Here is an 18882-nt window from a genome sequence, read left to right on the forward strand (position 1 = left end):
GGGAAGGGGTGGGCCTGGGGAGGCAGGGCGAGGGGCCGCCCCGCGCTGGGAGCAGGGCCCGGGGCCTGTGGTCGCGCACGGGACATGGAGCATTTATTGAGTGCCTGCTCCTCCCAGGCACCGTTCCGAGTTAGCCCAGGCCTTGAGGGGCTTGTGTGCTCGGGAATCACAGAAGACCCGCTAGCAAATAAGGTAATTGGAAGTACTGGTAAGCGCCGCCAAGAAGAGAAAATAGGGGAGGTGGTTGGAGGTGAATGGCTGGGCTGCTTTTGGTGGTTGCTGAGGGTCGCCTCCGAGGAGGTGACCATGAGCACTGACAAAATGTGGCTAGTCCAAATTGAGAGGTGATGCAAATGTGAGATACACACAGGGGATTTCGAGGATTGAGAATGAAAGGAAAATATAAAATATCTCATTAATAATTTTATATGAATCACATGTTAAACTGATAATCTTTTGAATATATTTGCTTAAATAAAATGCTATGACAATTTCATCTGTTGCTTTTACTTTCCTAACGTAGCTATGAGAAAACTTTCAATTACAGATGTGGTTTACCTTATATGTCTGTTGGACAGCACTGGCCTAGACTTGTTCAGCTGTTGAACATCTATCTCTTTTGCCCAACACCTTGCTCTCTTAATGAACATTTAGTGAGCCAACTGCTAATTCACTGGCAGTACAAAGATGAATGAGACCATTGGGGGAACTCAGCCAGCCTGGGTGCTATCTTACAAGGTTCTTGTGAGCATTAAACGCATTAATGTCATGTCATGTAAAGAAGCTGGAGAGGAAGGCAATTGGCCAGATGCTGAAGACCTTCTCTGCTGTGCTAAGAATTTTGGACTTATATCCTGAGGACTTTGAGAAGCACTGAAGGATTTTCAGCTGGGGAGTGACACAGTCCCTCTGTCTAGAAGACTTTCCCCCTGATCTTTGCTTGGACGTCTTCTTTGGGTCATTCAGCCCTGAGCTTCAATGTCTTCTTTTCAGCAAGGCCTTTCCTGACCTCCCAATCGAAAGCAGCTCCCTGGTCTCTGCATGGAACTTATCACTGATAGTTTTCTTCTTTCTCGTTTATTTATATATTTACCTGTAGAACTCAGTCTCATGAAAGCAGGAATCTTGTTCGTCTTGTTCACTGCTGTATCCTCATCACTTAAAACAGTGTCTGGCCATATTGTAGGGTAGGTATTTTAGAAAAATCTCTGGCAGCAATAAGAATAATGGATTTCTAGAAAAGTGAGAAAATAGAGGGAATAATAGAACAGAAGCAGGATTTGGGGGAACTATAAACCCAATTTTTCTTGTGTTGAGTTTGCAGTGGACAATCCAAGGTGAGATGCTCAATGGATAGTTGTATTATATGTTCAGGTCTAGACCTTAAGGGAGATGAGAAGGGAAAGGATATAAGTCTGAGTGACATCAGAGTATTAGTAACTGACACTGTGAAAGTCGATATGGTCACCTTATCAACAGTGAAGAGTATGAAAAGCAGAGGTGGAAGGATAGGACCTTGGGGATACCAACATTAAAGAAGCAGGTAGAAGAAGAGAACAATCTGAAGGAAATTAGTGATAGCTTATATCCCCTTGGCACTCAGCATCTGTACCTGGGCTCTCTGCCTAAGGTCTTTTTCCAGCAGAAGGGATCAGGCCAGCAACAGAGGCAGGCCTGAATGACCAAGGAGTTAACGCCTCCAGGAAGAGCCCTCAACCTACCAGTAATGGCAGTGTGGGGATCCACTCAGATCTCTACAGTTGATATGAGGATTATTTTAAACAGAAGATATTTAAGATTCAACAGATGCAGAAAGAAGCCTTCTCGGAGCTTCCTTTATTTCACTAAAGCAGACACCCTGGAGGTGAGGCTGCCATACATCTGCTAGGGGTTTATACCATGAAATGAAAATGGAGAAGAACACTAGTGCCTGCATAAACAACCTTATCGCCAACTTCTTATCTCCCATTTGTTCCCCTGGAAACCCATTTATTCTTTCCACAGAAGCCTTTTTTGCTTCCCTCCCTCTTCCTTAGTAAGTTAGGTATAGAAATCCTCATCTTTACCTATTTACGAAGTCGCTTCTTCTGTTTTCTCCCATGTGCATGTGAATAAACTTTGGTTTTTTTCTTCTGTTGTCAGTTAAATTTACAGGCCCCCAGACACTGAACCTAAGAAAGTACAGAAAGTTTTGCCTTCCCGAGAGTAGATAAATATCCCAGCTCATTATTCCTTTGGTGGAACAACTAGGAGGTATAGTCCATGGTCTCCCAGAGGTTCCTTGGTGGAATTGAACGACAGTGCCCGACCTGCTCATCTGCACACCCTGTACTGTCTTTCTTCCTTTCCCTGTTTTGCCTCCCCAAAGAGGCACTGGTTAGCATGCTTAGCACAATTGACTGCCACACTAGAAAGAAAAAATTTTTCCTTTTGGCCATGGTGTTCTATTACAAAAATAGAATAAAAACTTTGAAAACAAAATAATCCTTTATAATTTAATGAAAAATTTATTTTTTATTGTTTTCTGTGCTTGAGTTATGTGCCATTAAATTGTCAATGTTAATTGTAACAATAGGAACGTCAACAAGTGTCACGAAGCAACTTCAGGATTTTGCCCAGGGGGTCACCCATCACGTCACATGTACGCTAAAGTGTACGCTACAGCAGGAGTTGCCTGCACACCACTTGGCTCCCAAGGTGAAGAGACGTGTGAGTTACATATGCTTCATGAGGCCCTGGGCTCAAAACTAGCGTGAGTTAAATACAACTCACATGCAGTTAATGTGTGAAAGACTATAGGGAGAAGTTAATCCTACAAGGGCATTGATGACCTCAGCAGAGGGATAACAAGGAAAGGCAGATTTCTGTATGTTACAAAAAAGATGAAGAATGGAAAAGTCCAGGGATTATAGACTACTTCTTAAAATCAATAAGGTGATGATAAAATGATAATTAGAGGAAGAGACAAGGTGGAGGGAGGTATGTTATACTATTACAGGAAAGATGAGCATAATTAGATGCTGGGTGAAAGAGGCAATAAGAAGGGAAAGCTGAAAATATACGAAAAAAGAATGGTAATTTGGTGGCCTACACTCATTCACTGTGCCTCCTGACACCTATAGGCATCGCAGTTGGTGTCCATTGCTTTACAATCCACCCCTTCACTTTACACATGAGGGAACCAAGAGACGTCATTTGGATGGATCCAGGCTGTTAACCAAGGGCACAGAATCCAGATTCCCCAGTGCCCAGGGATCTGGATTCCCGTTCCTTCTCCTGCTGAACATTGGCTATCAAAGTAGTTCATGAAGATTGAGGTCTAAAACATGTTTAAGGGAAATGAATTAAGAAGTTGACCAATTAAAGTATTGTCATCTTCATCATCATATCATCATGATTATCAGCTTAGAAAAACTACAGAGCATCTATTATTTATGAAGCACCTTACCAGGCAACACAACAAGAAAAATGTCAAAGATCTGGCAAGGATATCAATGAGAAAGAGCATTTGGGGATTGTTCCAGAATGCATGATAATTATGAATCAATTTGCTGTCACCCTTCCTAAAAATACCACAAGTGTGCTAAATAAACAGATCATTTAGTAGAAAGAAAAAAAAAGAGTGTTAATTGAAAGAGTGATCAGGGGCTGATAAAGGAGGCATGAAGATAGGAAGGGCCAAATGTGAGCGGATAAAGTAGATGTAGGGATGCAAAATAGTAAAAGGCAGGCTGTTGTCACAGGTAGAATAGAGAAGTTTAAGATTTCAGAAAGAGGCCTGGGGGGATGGCTCACGTGGGTAATCCTAGCACTTTGCGAGGCTAAGGAGGAGAGATCACGTTGAGCCTAGGAGTTTGAGACAAGCCTGGGCAACATAGCAAGACCCTGTCTCTACAAAAAAAAATTAGCTGGGTGTGGTGAGGCGAACCTGTAGTCCCAGCTACTTGGGAGGCTGAGGTGGGAGGATCACTTGGGCCCAGGAGTTCGAGGTGCAGTGAGCTATGATGATGCCACTGCACTCCAGTCTGGGTAACAGAGTGAGACTCCGTTTCTTAAAAAAAAAAGAAGAAAGATTTCAGAAGGAGCAGCTCTGGAGCAAGTGTGACTGATGACGGTGGAGCAGTGGGTGTGGATGTCTGGAATAGTGAGTTGATGACAAGAAAGGCTAAAGGCATGTAATGCTAGGGGTGTTGCGTTGGGTGGCTTGTCTGTGACAAGAACAAAGAGCGGGTGGGGATTCAGAGTGGGGAGAAAGGCTGGGCCAGAGTGGAGAAGAGGCCAGGAGTGCTCGCAGGAGTTCACAGGGGGCAGGCGGGGAGGGGTGTGCAGAGGTAGACTGTCCCCACAGACCTGTGCCGGACCTGCGGGCTCTGCAGCGGGGCTCCGGAGTTCACAGTCTTGGTTCTGTTGTTACTCATTAGCCATGACGCCCTGTGCAAGTTATTTGACTCCTTAGAGGAGGTACAGAGCCTGGAATCAGAAGTGTGTGACAGTCTGGGAATAAATGGGCCCTTTCATGGGAAAGGGTGTAGAGGGGAAAATGGAAAGACCCCAGAGCAAAATACTAAGCAATGTGGAGTTTCAGGAAGAACAGGGAGATATTAGATGTCAGGCAGGTCTACGAGCAAATGGAAAAGAGCAGCAGGAGGTTGAAATTGGGGTATTTTAGGACTGGAGCTTTTAGGACGTAAGCAGTTCCTAGAAAGTTCTGATGTGTCCTCCCACTTGGATTCTGAAGCTCATTCTCAAGCTGATGGCCACTCAGGCACATGGCTGTAGCACAGGCTTTTGAAAAAGTCACTCCAGGACTATACTGTTAAAACTGCTATAAATTCATCCACTCTGTTAACCCCCTAAATGAAACCTGCCTGTTATCCCCTGCACCCTTTCCAAGCCACATCCCAGAACATCGCTCTGGTGGCCCCAGCCACACACTTAGCACTCAACTAAGCTTTGCCTTTCATGGTCATTATCTTCACAGTAGCTTAAGGTAAGACTGGGAAGTGGCTGCTATCTACCATGTTTCCCCAAAAAGAAGACAGGGTCTTATATTTATTTTTCCTCAAGAAGACACCCTAGGGCTTATTTTCAGGGGATGTGTTATTTTCCCCTCAAAGCCTCAGCTTGCAGCACGCACAGGATGGTCGGGACCTGACAGGTGGAGCCAACCTTGTTGGTGGGGCTGCCCACACCTTTCCTGTCACCTCTGGGATAGTAGCTGTCATGATGGGGCAGATGAGAAGGGCTGCTCATCTTCTTTACCGCTCTGCAACAAAATGCCTGGGTTGTGCAGATACGCTGTGTAGCCATGCCTGTCACTCAGTCTTATTTTCGGGGTGGAGCTTATATTATGCAAATGCTTAGAAATCCTGCTAGGGCTTATTTTACGGGTAGGTCTTATTTTCGGGGAAACACGGGAGCTATGCTTCCACCAAATGTTGAACTGAGGAGTCCCCCTAGAAACCAGATAATGGCAGATTTTCTTGGGAGCACTAAGACAAACACATGGAAAAAACCTCAAATACCTTGGTTTGATACCATTTTCATGTATTTGAATGGGAATGCCTTGGCAGCCATCAGGTTTGCTGTACCTTACTTTATTTATTAATATGTTGAGGTCTCCATCAAAAGCAGTTTTACCTTCACTTTATCAAATGTGCATGCTGCCACATGGAGATCTAATCTGTCTCTCCATTTCCCTCTCCCCCTTCACTCTCTCTCCACCCAAATCTTTGTGATTAAAAAAGAATGAATGGAGAAGAGCTTTTGAAGGAGTGGCAGATGGGATGATTCTGTGGATAACTATTTACATTTTTAATTTTTGTGCCTCAGCCTGGCCCTGTTCCCACCTGTGGGACCAGAGGAAGAAAGGTGTGAGCAGCTTCAGCTTCCAGCCCTTCCCTGCCTGAGTCCCCAGACAAAAGATGTGCCAACCCACTGTAGGCGTCTCCATCAGCACCACCTTGCCCGGCCCTGGCGCTCTGCTATAAAGGCTACTTGGTCATGGAAGCTTGGAATGATAAAGCTGGATGGGAAACACATCATCTCCCCCCTGCTGCACACACTGGTGTCTGCCGTTGATGATCTTTTTGGAGATACCTAGAAATAGAGCAAATAAAGGAGGCAGAACAAACTTCATTCTTTCTTTTTATTAGTTCAAATTCAGGTGAATAACAAGAAGCAATACAACTCAACTGAAATATACAGAGGTGAGCTTAATTTATTCAACAGAGTTAGCCAATGGATCAGCGAGCCTGGGCATCAGGCGTGGCACAGTGGACAAAACAGCTTTGCCCTTCAGAAGCTTGCATTCCCATGCAAACAGCAGAAAATTTCAGGTTGGATAGATACTTAAAATGAACAAAGCAAGGTGTAAAGTACAAAACACAATGGTTTAAGTTTTTCTATTTCTTCACAGATAACAGTTTGCCTAATCTGAGGGTGGTACACATCAACTAGGTCAGTGGTTCTCCCGATGGTATTTAGGAGATTGAGGGGTTGGTGGTGCTCCCATCACAGTGGGGGACTATTATGGGCATTGAGCGGGTGCTGCAGGGACAAGAGATGTCCTGCAGAGGGGTTTGTCCCACACAACGAAGAATTATTCTGAACCCCAAACGACTTTCTAATGTCCTGCTGGACATTTATGTAGGACCCTACAGCTTGTCTGAGAGAGTTTCATTGATTTGTTTCCTCTGAGACAACCTGTAATTGGTTTTGTCCTATTATTCTTATTTCAAGTAAGGAAATTTTCTTATTTCCTTTGCCATATACAGATAAGGTATATGGTATGTTGTGATTTATCCTAATAACTAGTTTTATTTCTAGTGTCCTCCGTACCTCTAATCATTCATATTCCTGTACTTCCTCACAGGAGGCAGCCTCTGATCGGCTCTTAAATCCAAACCTATTCATTGTAAGTAAATCTATTTCAGGTCTTATATGGCATAGTCATGCCTGTGCATTTACATATTGAGATTCATTTTATTTTCATTACAAATTTCTTACCTTCTATTTCTCCATTATAATAGAGTTAAGGCATTACATTGATTTTTAAAGAAATTCATGTGTGTAAGTAGATTTTATCATTTATGAATAATATCAGGACAGCAAAGAGGATGTTACAAACTATCTCCTCTACAAAGGTTGAATAGGTCTGACGGTGTTTGTGGTTATCACCATGATTGGGGGTGGGGACGGGGGTGCTACTGGCATTTAGCATGTGAGAGCCAAGTATGCTGAACATCTTGCAATACGTTGGACAGTTCCTCACAATAAGAAATTATTTTGCACCCTACACGAATTTTGAATGTCTCACAAGACATTCATGTATGACGACAGCTCGTCTGCAAGAATATAATATTTCCTCATTTTCTCCACTTCGGCAATCTGTAAATTTTCTTGCATACTATCTGTATTTTAATTTAAGGTAACTTCATTCTGTCTCTTATCATATACAAATAAATATTATTATATGCAAGTAAGTTGTTATATTCCTAGTTTTTATTCTGATGTCCACTCATATCTCTGCTTTTTCATTTTCTCATGCTTCTTTGCACAAACTAGTTTCTGATCTCCTACCTTCTTTTAAGTTCAAATTTATTCATTATAACTAGGTGTAAACATCTGACTACTTCATTAGATCTTCTAGCATAGTTGTCCCCAGGTTATATACCGTTTATTTCCCTTTTATGTTAATATTAGTTTTATTTAATTTTTCACTTATTTCTAAAATTGTGCATAGGTAGAGCATGTTACCTGAAGTGGAGTTGGAGGATAATAAAGAAGACGTATTTGTAATTGCCCTTATAAAAATAAAAGGCAAAAGTGCTCATTGAGAACTACTGAACTAGGTAAAAATAGGAGCCACATGACTGAAAGAAAGCCACAGTGGCTTGTGTAGAAGAACAACTTAGAAGGGAAAAGAAACGTTTAAGAGGTAAAAGTGTATTTGGGAACTGTTCAGATGTGTATTTGAGGGACAACAAGGAGTTAAGGGTGACTTCTGGATTTCTGCTTGTGCGGATGGGTGGATGGTGGCATTTACCTATACACAGAATATAGGTAATGATACGTGTGAGGGAGGCAGATTGAGAGTTCCATCTTGGATGTGTAAAGTCGATGATGTCTGTGAACTATCCACCTACAGGTGCCTAACAGGCAGCTGGAAAGAGTTGGATAAAATGCACTTCTACAGTGTGAGGGTCAAGGTCAGGAAATGAACCCTCCAAAATGGATGATACCATGAAAAAATATATGACTGAGAATAACCATTTATGGCAAGACTCCCAGAAAATAATCCTACTCTAAAAAAATCTGTATACATTTGTTACTGATGGAGCCCTTTAAACTAAGAATTGTGGAGATCTTTGTACTACTGGTCCAAAATCTGCCTAATATAAAATCAACTCTAATGCTAATTAATTATCTGTGACATGTCTGCTGGAAGGAACTATAACAGGAAATGTTGACAAGTAATTGGTAAGGAATGTTAGAAAAGGAAAATTGGAAGAAAAAACCTGATTCATAATAAGGAAAGAGATATTGGTCCAAGCACCTCCCCTTCTCTAAAAACTGTACTACAATTCCATACAATCCGCTACATTTAGAAATTCGTCACATTAAATAAAAGATATTTAGTAGGCACAAGGTTTACGACATTGTTCTCCTAGTTCTGATTCTATGTTCACCAGGAATCAAATCTCATGTCCTTAGGAGGCCGGTCCTTCAGTAGGGATGGCGATGCTCCTAATTTCTTAGCGAGGCTCATCTGCTGCAGCAAACAACTATAAAAGCACTAATATTTATCAGTCATGCTTGTGTAAATTTGGTTACTGCAATTCTGTTCCCTCAAAATACAGACGATTTCATGAAAGCCGGACCTGATAAAAGCCTTCTCTGTAATCACATCAATTACAACAAAATGTCTACTTTCCCATAATTATATAAAGAGCCCAAATGGGCAATTAACTCCAGTTGGTTGCTTCTCTCTGAGCCACACTTGGCATTACAGAAGGAGTCAACCTGGATGGAGTTTGTCCCCCAAATAAGTGTAGCAATAAAGAAATGTGTGACACAAATCAGTTTCATCACAGAGGTAAGGTACAGTACTGCAGCCATGTCTACAATAACATTTAAATTTCACTTTTCACTTTTTCCCTAGCATGTGCCCAAGCATTTCCTCCCCAGTTGTTCACAATCTTTCATCCAAGGATGAAAGACATTTCTTATGTCCTTATTTCAATATGCATTGTGAGATTTCTCTCAAATTTCCCAAATTAATTTTCTTTCAATTTAACCAAAACAAAAAACCATGCCACACTGTACACTAAATGAGTAGATGGGAGACATGTAGCTGCAATTATAGAAAATTTAGAAACGAGCCTTTACCAATTACATCTAAAACAATGCGAACTTTCCAACACATTGGAATCATCAGGAAAGCTTTAAAAAATACGACCTACCTTCAGAAATAGTGATTTAATTGGCATGGGGTGCAACCTGGGCACTGGAATTTTTTTAAAGCTTCCTGGATGATTCCAATGTATAACAAAGTTTGGGAATCACTGACCTAACACATTAGATAACTGGGCAAGGAAATATGAAAGTTTAACTACTATCTGGGAAATTTGGTTATGTAAGAGAATAAAATGGCGATGGCATCCTTAGGACACTGTATTCATCAGTTCTAACTGATCACGCAGGCTTTGTCTGCTTCAGTATATTCAATCACATACTCTGGGTAAATCTGATCTTTCTCAAATATGACAAAAACGGAGGGATTCAAACTAGTGTCCACACAGCTGTCGTACTGCGGTGGAGGGCTTGTGTATGTCTTATCTCCTTCGATAAAATTTCCAACCAGGACACGGGCTACAAACATAATGATGTTTCTGGCATCATACGGGCAATTTTTGTGTGAATAGATGGCATCTTTTGCGAAGTAATTTCCTAAAAATAATCAGAAAAAGGGTTAAGAATTATTATAAAAGAGGGTACCTGGTTTATAAGATTATTTATACATAATCAGATGAAAGGCATGAACGAAGCATATCAATAATATCTCACTGATATATATAAACTTTCCTTTGCACTTTAAAAAATGCTCATAATACAGTGCAGGGCTCACACTGATGGGGTGAGCCATCGGGGGCAATAAGCAGGCGGTGATGGCAGACACAGTGGCCCATCTATGCAACTCTTGCAGGATGAGTTGAATGAACCGAGTTGGAACCTATGAGCCAAAGATACTCAGAGCAGAGACTACTTTATCCTGTGTGAACATTTTAAGGAACAAAAGTCACTAACTACTGATGGGAAGGTCTTGGAAAAGGCCAAAGGCAGCGGTGTAGCATGGGCAAGGCATCGGCCCTGCCAAAGCTTTTCAAGACAGTTGATGCATAGTTCTCAACTCTAAAACAACCCCAGATAATCACTGATGTTTCCATACCTACCAGCACCCATATGTGTCACTGCCAAAACAAGCTATGGCCAAAATCTGGGAACACGTACATAATGTATTTCATTTTTTAGGATAAGTATTTGTTTGAATCCTGACATAGGATAGACCCATGAGAAACTGATGGGTTTAATTTCACTCATGTTATAGGTCACTCAGGACAGTTATTATACTTCCTCTAAACATTTCTAGGTAAGTTTCACTGATGCATTTAAACTTAATAAACTTATGAAATTCTCATCAAGTCACTCCCCAGCTTGAACCCTTTCATGAGCTTCCTATGCCCTTATAGTCAAGTCTAAACTCTTTACTGTCTGGCTGTATCTTGTGCCACTCATCACTTACTCTCTACACGCTGATTCTACTAGGCAGGTGACTGGTACTATATGCCTTTCCTTGAGAACGTCGTCTCTCTAGCGGGGTTAGGTGTCCACAGCTCCTGTTCTTTTTCCCTGCAGCAGCCCCACATTTGCAATCCTTTAATTATTTATATGAAATAATTTGTTTGGGGCCATGTCTCACTTGTTCACTACTGTGACCTCAGTGTCTAGCGTATAGAAGACACTCGAAAATATTTGCCGACTCACTGGTTGACTTCTTGCTTTTTGCGGTTGTGTGTGAATTGAATCTTAGTTGTATGAGTTGAGCCCACTTTGAAACTGTGATAAACTCTTTCTGGTTCCCTAAAGATGCGTGATTCTTTGGTGTTTGCCTGTTGGTTTTAAAGAACTGCATGCAGAAGCTTACGAGCAAAAAGAAATAGCTATAAAGACTCTGTGTGTGGGCAGACCTGTGATACGTCAGGCCCTAGGTGACCCAGTGACACCTGAGATGGGGACAGGCCTCTTCTTCCCATCTTTAATTAGAACCCATCTGTGGCAACAGTTGAAGGCTACTTACAATGGCTTCACAAGCCCGGGCCTGGGTCAGATAGAGCCATAGCCAGAAAGGAATAGTAACGGTAGACAATGTAGCCAACAGATGGAGTAGTTTATAAACATGTATGAGACTCTGGTCACTTCCAGAAAAAAAAAAAAACACAAAAAAACAGAAGGCAGGAGCAGGGCTAAGATCCAGCAATCAAGCCCAAAGTCAGTTGAACCACTCGAATTTGGACATTTAAGAAACTGAGCTTCTCTGCCCTTCATGACTACCACTGGTTAATACAAAATAATTACATATACCTCATAATAGAAGCGTGTACTAAGCCTGAGTTATGACTAGTTAGGCTTCTCTATTGAAGCACAAACCTGTTCCATATTTGGGTTCATGAGTTTCATGGATGGTCCAGTTAAAATTCTTCGCACAGATAGAGTCCACATGAGTGTGCCTCGTTGCATAAAACAGGAGTTTTTCTTCTTCCTTCTTCATCTGCTTTTTCTTCCTAAAATAGGAAATGGGAGACTTAACACCGAGAACTTCCTTCCTTCACTCCAGTTAGTAACATTAATCCCAATTAAAGTCTAATCATTTTAAAGTTTATTCCAGAAGTTTTCAGAATGCAGCTACTAACTTTAAGGCAGCATCCATAAAATAATAAACTTAGGAAAACTTTTAAATGATAGACACATGAAATCATTGAATTGCAAAACTGTAAAAGTTGAAAGAAAGAACCTCAAGTTTATACAATGACCAAACAACTAGAGCCTGAAGAAACTGTTGACTACTAAAATAAACTAAATAAAACTACTGAATATAAATCTTAAAGGACAGATCTTAATTAATCCTTACCAGTTTTCTATAAGGAAATCTGATCATGTGGCCACCAACCTGTTAAAATTATCTAAGAGATTTTGGTTCTGGATCTTCTTTATCTTTTCAATCTTGAAATTTTTCATGGAGGCTCCAAAATGCTTACTTATTTTGGCATATTCCAAATGCTGGTTATTGAGCTCTAACAACTAAAAAATTTAAAAAATATGTAAGTGAGAAACAGGAAACATTTAAAGCATGGTACATCCATATGTATGCCCCTTAATGCCATGAAGTATCATTGCCAGGTTCTGACAGCAGGTGGGATGGGCGGGCTTAGGGTTTCCACATCTGGCAGCTCACTGCAGTAATGAACCAAAGAGGCAGTGGGCCTGTCTGCTCAGGCCAATTTAAGGCTAGCAAAACATTATGACTATGGACAAAGAGAGGTCCCCTTTGGTGTCCGATTTAGTTCCTTGCCTAATGCTCCGGAAGCAGTGCAGGCACAGAGGAATTGGAAGTGCCAGTGGAAGCCAAGCAGATCCTCCTGCAAAAAATCCAAAGCTGGCAGGCAGATCTAGGAATAGTCTTACCCCCACCTGGCTAGGTTGACAGTGAGGCACAGTTTGTTTGATTCCCACAGAAACCTTTTAACTTTTTAACTGTAACTAATAGACAAGTTCACTTTTGCTCTGTGAGTTCCAGTTTTCTCATCTGTAAAATAGAGATACTAGTATCTATCTTACAAGGTTGCCATGCAGATCTGCCCAGATGAACTCCAGAAACGAATGAAGTACCATACAAAGGCTAATTGTTCTCTGGGAAAGAGAACCATTAGATGTCTGCCTTTGGATCTTGATCCAAGAGTTTTGCAGGAGCAATTCATTCATTCAAACGGACAAACACATACACGTGTAGCAAAGGACTTTTCCCCACCTTTATATGATTCACCCACCAAACAAGTAAAAACCAAGTACCTTAAACTCATTCGAGGGTAGGAAGCCAGGGTCCTGCTGAGGAAGAAATGTCGAGGATAAAGGCTCTGGCGTGGTCTGCACCGGTTGATAGCTACAAATAAAGATAGAGTAAGAATTCTCTGAGCTCCCTGTTCCATATGCCCAAGTGACTTTTTATCTTAATTGCCTGCCACTAAGCCAAGGTTCCTAGAGAAATGCACAGTGTGTTTATTTCTGTATTTTTCTTTGGGCTACATCCTTGCAGATCGTGATATGGATGTACCAGTAAGCACACTTTTAAAAACTACAGTAACTATTCATAATCAGTAAATTAAATGCTATTTTCCCATTGATTTAAAATGCACAAGCATTGATTCCTTTTTGTATTTCTGCTCAACCTTCAAAGGTCTTAATGTGTTAGCATTAAGCAAATGTGTCTAACAGCTTCAAATGATAAAACATTTAAGTATATTAAAGATTCAAGGGAAAGAATTCTGTCTTTCTTGTATGAACTATTAATATATTTTAGGGTGACCATACAGGAGGAAAAATTCTTCTTTATAGATGAATCACAGCTAATAATTACAAAAGAATCGCTAGAATTAGAAAACCACTGTTTTCCAGCATCTAATGACATAATGGATCTAAATAATCATCATCATTATCTAATTAATAATTAGATAATTACCTAAATAATCATCATCATTAGCTACTAAAACCATAAGTGGGCTGAGCGCGGTGGCTCATGCCTGTAATGCTAGCACTTGGGAGGCCTAGGTGGGAAGATTGCTTGAGCTCAGGAGTTCGAGACCAGCCTGAGCAAGAGCGAGAACCCATCTCTACTAAAAATAGAAAGAAATTAACCAAAACAACTAAAAATAGAAAAAATTAGCCAGGCATGATGGCATGTGCCTGTAGTCCCAGATACCAGGAGGCTGAGGCAGGAGGATTGCTTGAGCCTAAGAGTCTGAGGTTGCTGTGAGCTAGGCTGATGCCACGGCACTCTAGGCAAGGCAAGAGAGCAAGACTTTGTCTTAAAAAAAAACCATAAGTGAAAGATTGGATGAGGAATACTATAATGGAAGGATCAGAATGGAATGATCTGAACCTACTCTGTGATCTTCATCACTAAAAAGAGGATAATCAGACCTTATATATCTCTTCATAAGATGTGACAGGAAGTACAACACATCACTTGTATGGTATTCTTGACTAAAAACTGAACATGAATCTAATCAGTCTTCTAAAACTAATGATCAATTTACAGAAATCACACATCAAATGGCCCCATGAGGACACAATTTGCTACAGTTTGAATTTAGGAAATTCTATAGGTCAAATCACCTAATTTCTTTAAAAAAAATTGTATGAAAAAAGTACAGAAGGGGAAAGTGTAATAGAATAAAAGAGTTTTAAGAGACAAATCAAGTCAATCAAATGCAATGTACAGACCCTGTTTGGCTACTGATTGGAATAAATCAACTATAAAAAATCATTTTTGAGAAAACTGGAAAACATAGAACATGAAATGGGTATTAGATATTAAGGAATTATTGTTAATTCTGTTAGGGGGGGTTAATGGTACTGTAAAATGTTTTAAAAACCCCTTATCTGTTAGGGACACAATCTAAAATATTTAGAGGACAATGATAACAAGTGTTGGATTTACATTGAAATATTCCAGTAAAAAAAAAAAAATGAGAGGTAATGGTGGGAATAGACAAAACAAGATGGTAAAATATTGACAGTTGTTGAAGCAGGTGATGGGTACCATAGAGGTTTACCATATAATTCTCTGTAGTTTATGTTTGAAAATTTCCATGATGAGAACAATTAAATTTAAAAAATGAACACTTTAAGGAAAAAATTCTTTAAAGACCTCCTTGTGTAAAATGAAGCCTTTTTTTGGAAGGGAAAGATTGCCCCCGATTTATCTCTATTTTAAACTGATATTTCCATTCTGGATTTGCACAGTGCTGGGCAGACTGAATGACAATGTTGTAAGATGCTCATGAACAGCAAAGTGTGCTATACTTCCTTCCTCCTCCGCCCGCTAGGATGGTGCTGCAGCCCTCATTCTATCTTACAGCTAGTGTGGTGTGTCTCCGCCAGGCTAGTCAAAGCAGGATGAAAGCTGGTTCTCTGCATGATTCCCCCACTAATATGTTTTTCTCAATTAATTTTATTCATTTACTCACTTAGCTATCTATTTAGTATCACTATGTGCCATGTATTATTACACAAAATATTTCAAGAGCTTTCAAGACCTGACAACTGGGGTCGGGGGAGGGAGGGTTGTGCTAGAGATGACATTTACACAAACAACAATATTCCAAGGTAGAAGGGGACAAGGACTATGAGGAAATTACAGGTGTTACTAGAGGGCAAAGGAGAGACTGAGGGAGAGTCACAAGGAAGGTTTGTATGGGAAAGTGGCATCTGAGCCGGTCACAGAGGTTGCTGAATTCATAAGCACCATGGGAAGGAATGTTCTCAGAGAGGGGGAAAAAAGCAAACAGGGAAGCCTGAAGCAACTATGGCATGTGTAAATTACTGAGACAGGCAATGGACTGACCACAGGAGAGATCTAGAAATGCCATAAACCAATTTCTTCCCTTGGAAATATAAATGCACAGAAAGAACCATCCAGCTTGGAGTTGAGAAGGTCCATTGCACTTGCGACAGTTTCTGCTATCCAGAAAGGCAACAAAGTGCAGTCTCACTAGTTGAGACTAGTTGGGAGTATCTGAACTGTTAAACAATTAAAATCACTTGTTTTTTCTTTTAACTACTTCGGTATCTGCGCTCACCAGCTGTGAAACCTTGCCCACGGCCGGTACTAACAGTCCGCACGACAGTTTGTGCTGTGCATTGACAACACATCCGTTTTGCTCTTGTGTGATGAGGAAAGCTTTAAAGCACTGAAAGCTTGTTTTACTTTACAGGCAGCTTTACTTGTAATGTAAATCAGAATAGGTAACATATACATACATGTTTTCATCACGTTATGTTTAAATGTTCACAATTTTATTTTGATAAATGAAAAATTAGAAAAGTCACATCACGGTTGTCGGCTAAAGTCGCTGTGGGCGTTCATCTGTGGCTGTCGACTATAGTCAATGCTCGTATCGAAGTGGTTAAAAGCATATAGTTTTGCAGCTTTCAGGAAATACAGTTCAAACAAACTTTTGCCAAGATGTCCTGCCATTTTAATGAATAGGAAGCACCAGCCTGAGCCAGAGCGAGACCCTGTCTCTACTGAAAATAGAAAAACTGGCTGGGCTTCATGACACGTGCCTGTAGTCCCAGCTACTCAGGAGGCTAAATCAGCAGGATCACTTAAGCCCTGGATTTTGAGGTTGCTGTGAGCTATAATGATATCATTACACTCTACCTGGAGCAATAGAGTGAGACTCTGTCTCAAAAAATAATAATAATAATAATAGGAAGCAGCTACGATGACCTCATTAGTTGCCTGAATGCAAGTAGCATCTCCCCAACCCCCTACTGTCTTCTTCCCCACCTAACACTTGTCAGGAGCTGAAATAGTTACACATTGCCTCATCCACCAGACTGCAAGCTCCATGAGGGCATGAACTTTACTCCTCCCTCCCCAAACCCTGCAATATTTTTTACTTTATTAATTTGAATATTAAAAATCCTGGAAGGGACTTTAGATAGCTAGACCAATCAGACTTAATTTCTTGGGAAATCGAATTAAGAAATTCAGAGAAAATTAGGCAGTTAGTGGCAGAAAGTAAGGCTGAGGGAATACGCAGATCGGAATTCTGAATTAAAATTAAGTCGACTTACGTACAGTTGCTGAGTCTGTTCATAGCAGGGACATAAAAATAATAATAGCAAGAGCAACTAACATTCGCTGAACATCCTGCCATATTAGCTACTGTTCTGAGTGTCTGGAATGTATCACTCAAGTAATCTTGAGGAAGGCACTATTATTAAGCCCGTTTTATAGATGGGCAAGTACAGCATGATTAATTTGTCCAAGTCCACACAGCTAATGAGTAGCAGGGTAGAGTCTGAGCCTAGATGATCCAGATCCAGGCTGTTAGCCTGGTCACAGGCAAGGATCTGTGACTCCAGGCTGCTCTCATTCTAAAGCCAAACTGGAACTAGTTCCCATTCCTGAGACCCTGATATAGCTCAGGTCCTGTTCTTGGATTCTTTTTTTTTTTTTTTTTTTTTGAGACAAAGTCTCATTCTGTTGCCCTGAGTAGAATGCTGTGATGTCAGTCTAGCTCACAGCAACCTCAAACTCCTGGACTCAAGCGATCCTCCTGCCTCAGGCTCCCAGAGTGCTAGGAGTCACCATGGTTGTTCATAGATTCTTTTTTTTGAGACAGAGTCTCACTCTGTTGCCGGGGCTAGAGTGCCATGGCATCAGCATAGCTCACAGCAACCTCAAACTCCTGGGCTCAAGCAATCCTTCTGCCTCAGCCTCCCAAGTAGCTGTGACTACAGGCATGTACCACTGAGCCCAGCTAATTTTTTCTATATATATTTTAGTTGGCCAATTAATTTCTTTCTATTTTTAGTAGAGATGGGGGTCTCGCTCTTGCTCAGGCTGGGTTCAAACTCCTGATTTTGAACGATTCACCCCCCTCGGCCTCCCAGAGTGTTAGGATTACAGACGTGAGCCACCATGCCTGGCCCTGTTCTTGGATTCTTGAGAATTGTTTTCCATATTACCTCACATTTATTTATCCTTTTAGTAATTTCCCTTTTTCATGAAATACCTTGAATTCTTACAACCAAGAGAACCTAATTAGGACACCTTGATTTTACACCTGTCTTGAAGCCTATTTTACATGATCACACATCACTCAGGAAAAAATAAATCCAACTCCAAAAATCGTTCATGAACAATGTTGATTTTACTGAGAGTTTCATGAGGAGAGTTATGACAAATCCCTGCAGCAAAATTCTCTTTTAAAAAAATCCCCTTTAATCAATGTTATCTTTATCAAAAGCCCTACTCACACAGCTACCTCATCCCTTTTTTCTCTCTCTGTCTTTCAGCCTCCCATCCTCTGTAAATCACACAGCAAAACTCTTTAGAATCCACAGCAAAAACCCAGTGCATGTGATTACTTCTTAGACACCTACATTTATCCAGCCATTCACAGCTGGAGAAGCTGCCATGAAGGTTATTTAAGAGACCTATCCAAAGTCCCCTGTGAATAAGAGGGAAAAACTAGTTTCCTGGGCTGGTATTCTTTCAGTCACACCATGCTGCTTAACAAGCACCTTATTCATATAGACAATACAAAATGAAATTGCAGTGTTATGCAAGCAAGAACTTTTCAGGAAACCAGGGGCCCGGTCCATGAGGGACCCGATAAGCCCATTGCATGAGCATCTCAAGCACCTGCCAGCAAACAGCGCTTCAGGACACTTACTCGGGCCACCTTCTCTTCTGATTCACATCCCACGAAGACACAAACTTTGGCCTTCGGATGACGTCCTTTTGAGTCTTGGAAACTATGTTTGTCTGAATCATCCCTTTAGACAGAAAACATAAAACCAACCACCATCAAGAATTAGTCCTAGAAAACGTCTTCTTGTTATTTTCCAAAGGCTATTTACACAGCAAATATTCATGACTGAACCGTATGTGTATGAAACAAGAAAATCCTTTTGAGTGAAAATTGCTCGTGATAAAAACGGCGCGTCCTTCGCCACCCTTATCAAAAGGCTCAGAAAGCAAAGAGGCGAATGGACATTGAGGAGTTAATCTAATCTTTAAAGCAAAGT

The 18882-nt window shown here is 40.9% G+C and overlaps 1 protein-coding gene and 1 long non-coding RNA gene across 5 annotated transcripts in view; one reads left to right on the forward strand and one right to left on the reverse strand.

The window, feature by feature from the left end:
• Positions 1–33: 33 nt before the first annotated feature.
• LOC142872935 (uncharacterized) lies at positions 34–6012 on the forward strand. Of its 2 annotated transcripts, none has more exons than XR_012921034.1 (3): positions 34–192; positions 2576–2709; positions 5833–6012. It is a non-coding gene; the product is annotated as an uncharacterized LOC142872935 (long non-coding RNA). The 2 variants fall into 2 exon arrangements; XR_012921035.1 differs by having other exon boundaries at positions 2576–2697.
• Positions 6013–6130: 118 nt separating this feature from the next.
• Positions 6131–18882, reverse strand: part of ZC3HAV1 (zinc finger CCCH-type containing, antiviral 1) — a 50103-nt gene continuing 37351 nt past the window's right edge. For all 3 annotated transcript variants that reach the window (XM_076006642.1, XM_012767968.3, XM_012767965.3), the window contains 5 exons: positions 18528–18630; positions 13129–13219; positions 12230–12360; positions 11710–11843; positions 6131–9951 (listed from right to left, as the gene is read on the reverse strand). In XM_076006642.1, coding sequence (XP_075862757.1) covers positions 9689–9951; positions 11710–11843; positions 12230–12360; positions 13129–13219; positions 18528–18630 — 722 coding nt within the window. In that variant the 3' untranslated portion in view covers positions 6131–9688. The remainder of the gene's footprint in view (positions 9952–11709; positions 11844–12229; positions 12361–13128; positions 13220–18527; positions 18631–18882) is intronic.

The sequence above is a fragment of the Microcebus murinus genome, chromosome 9 (assembly GCF_040939455.1).
Source record: "Microcebus murinus isolate Inina chromosome 9, M.murinus_Inina_mat1.0, whole genome shotgun sequence".
NCBI classification, from domain to species: Eukaryota; Metazoa; Chordata; class Mammalia; order Primates; family Cheirogaleidae; genus Microcebus; species Microcebus murinus.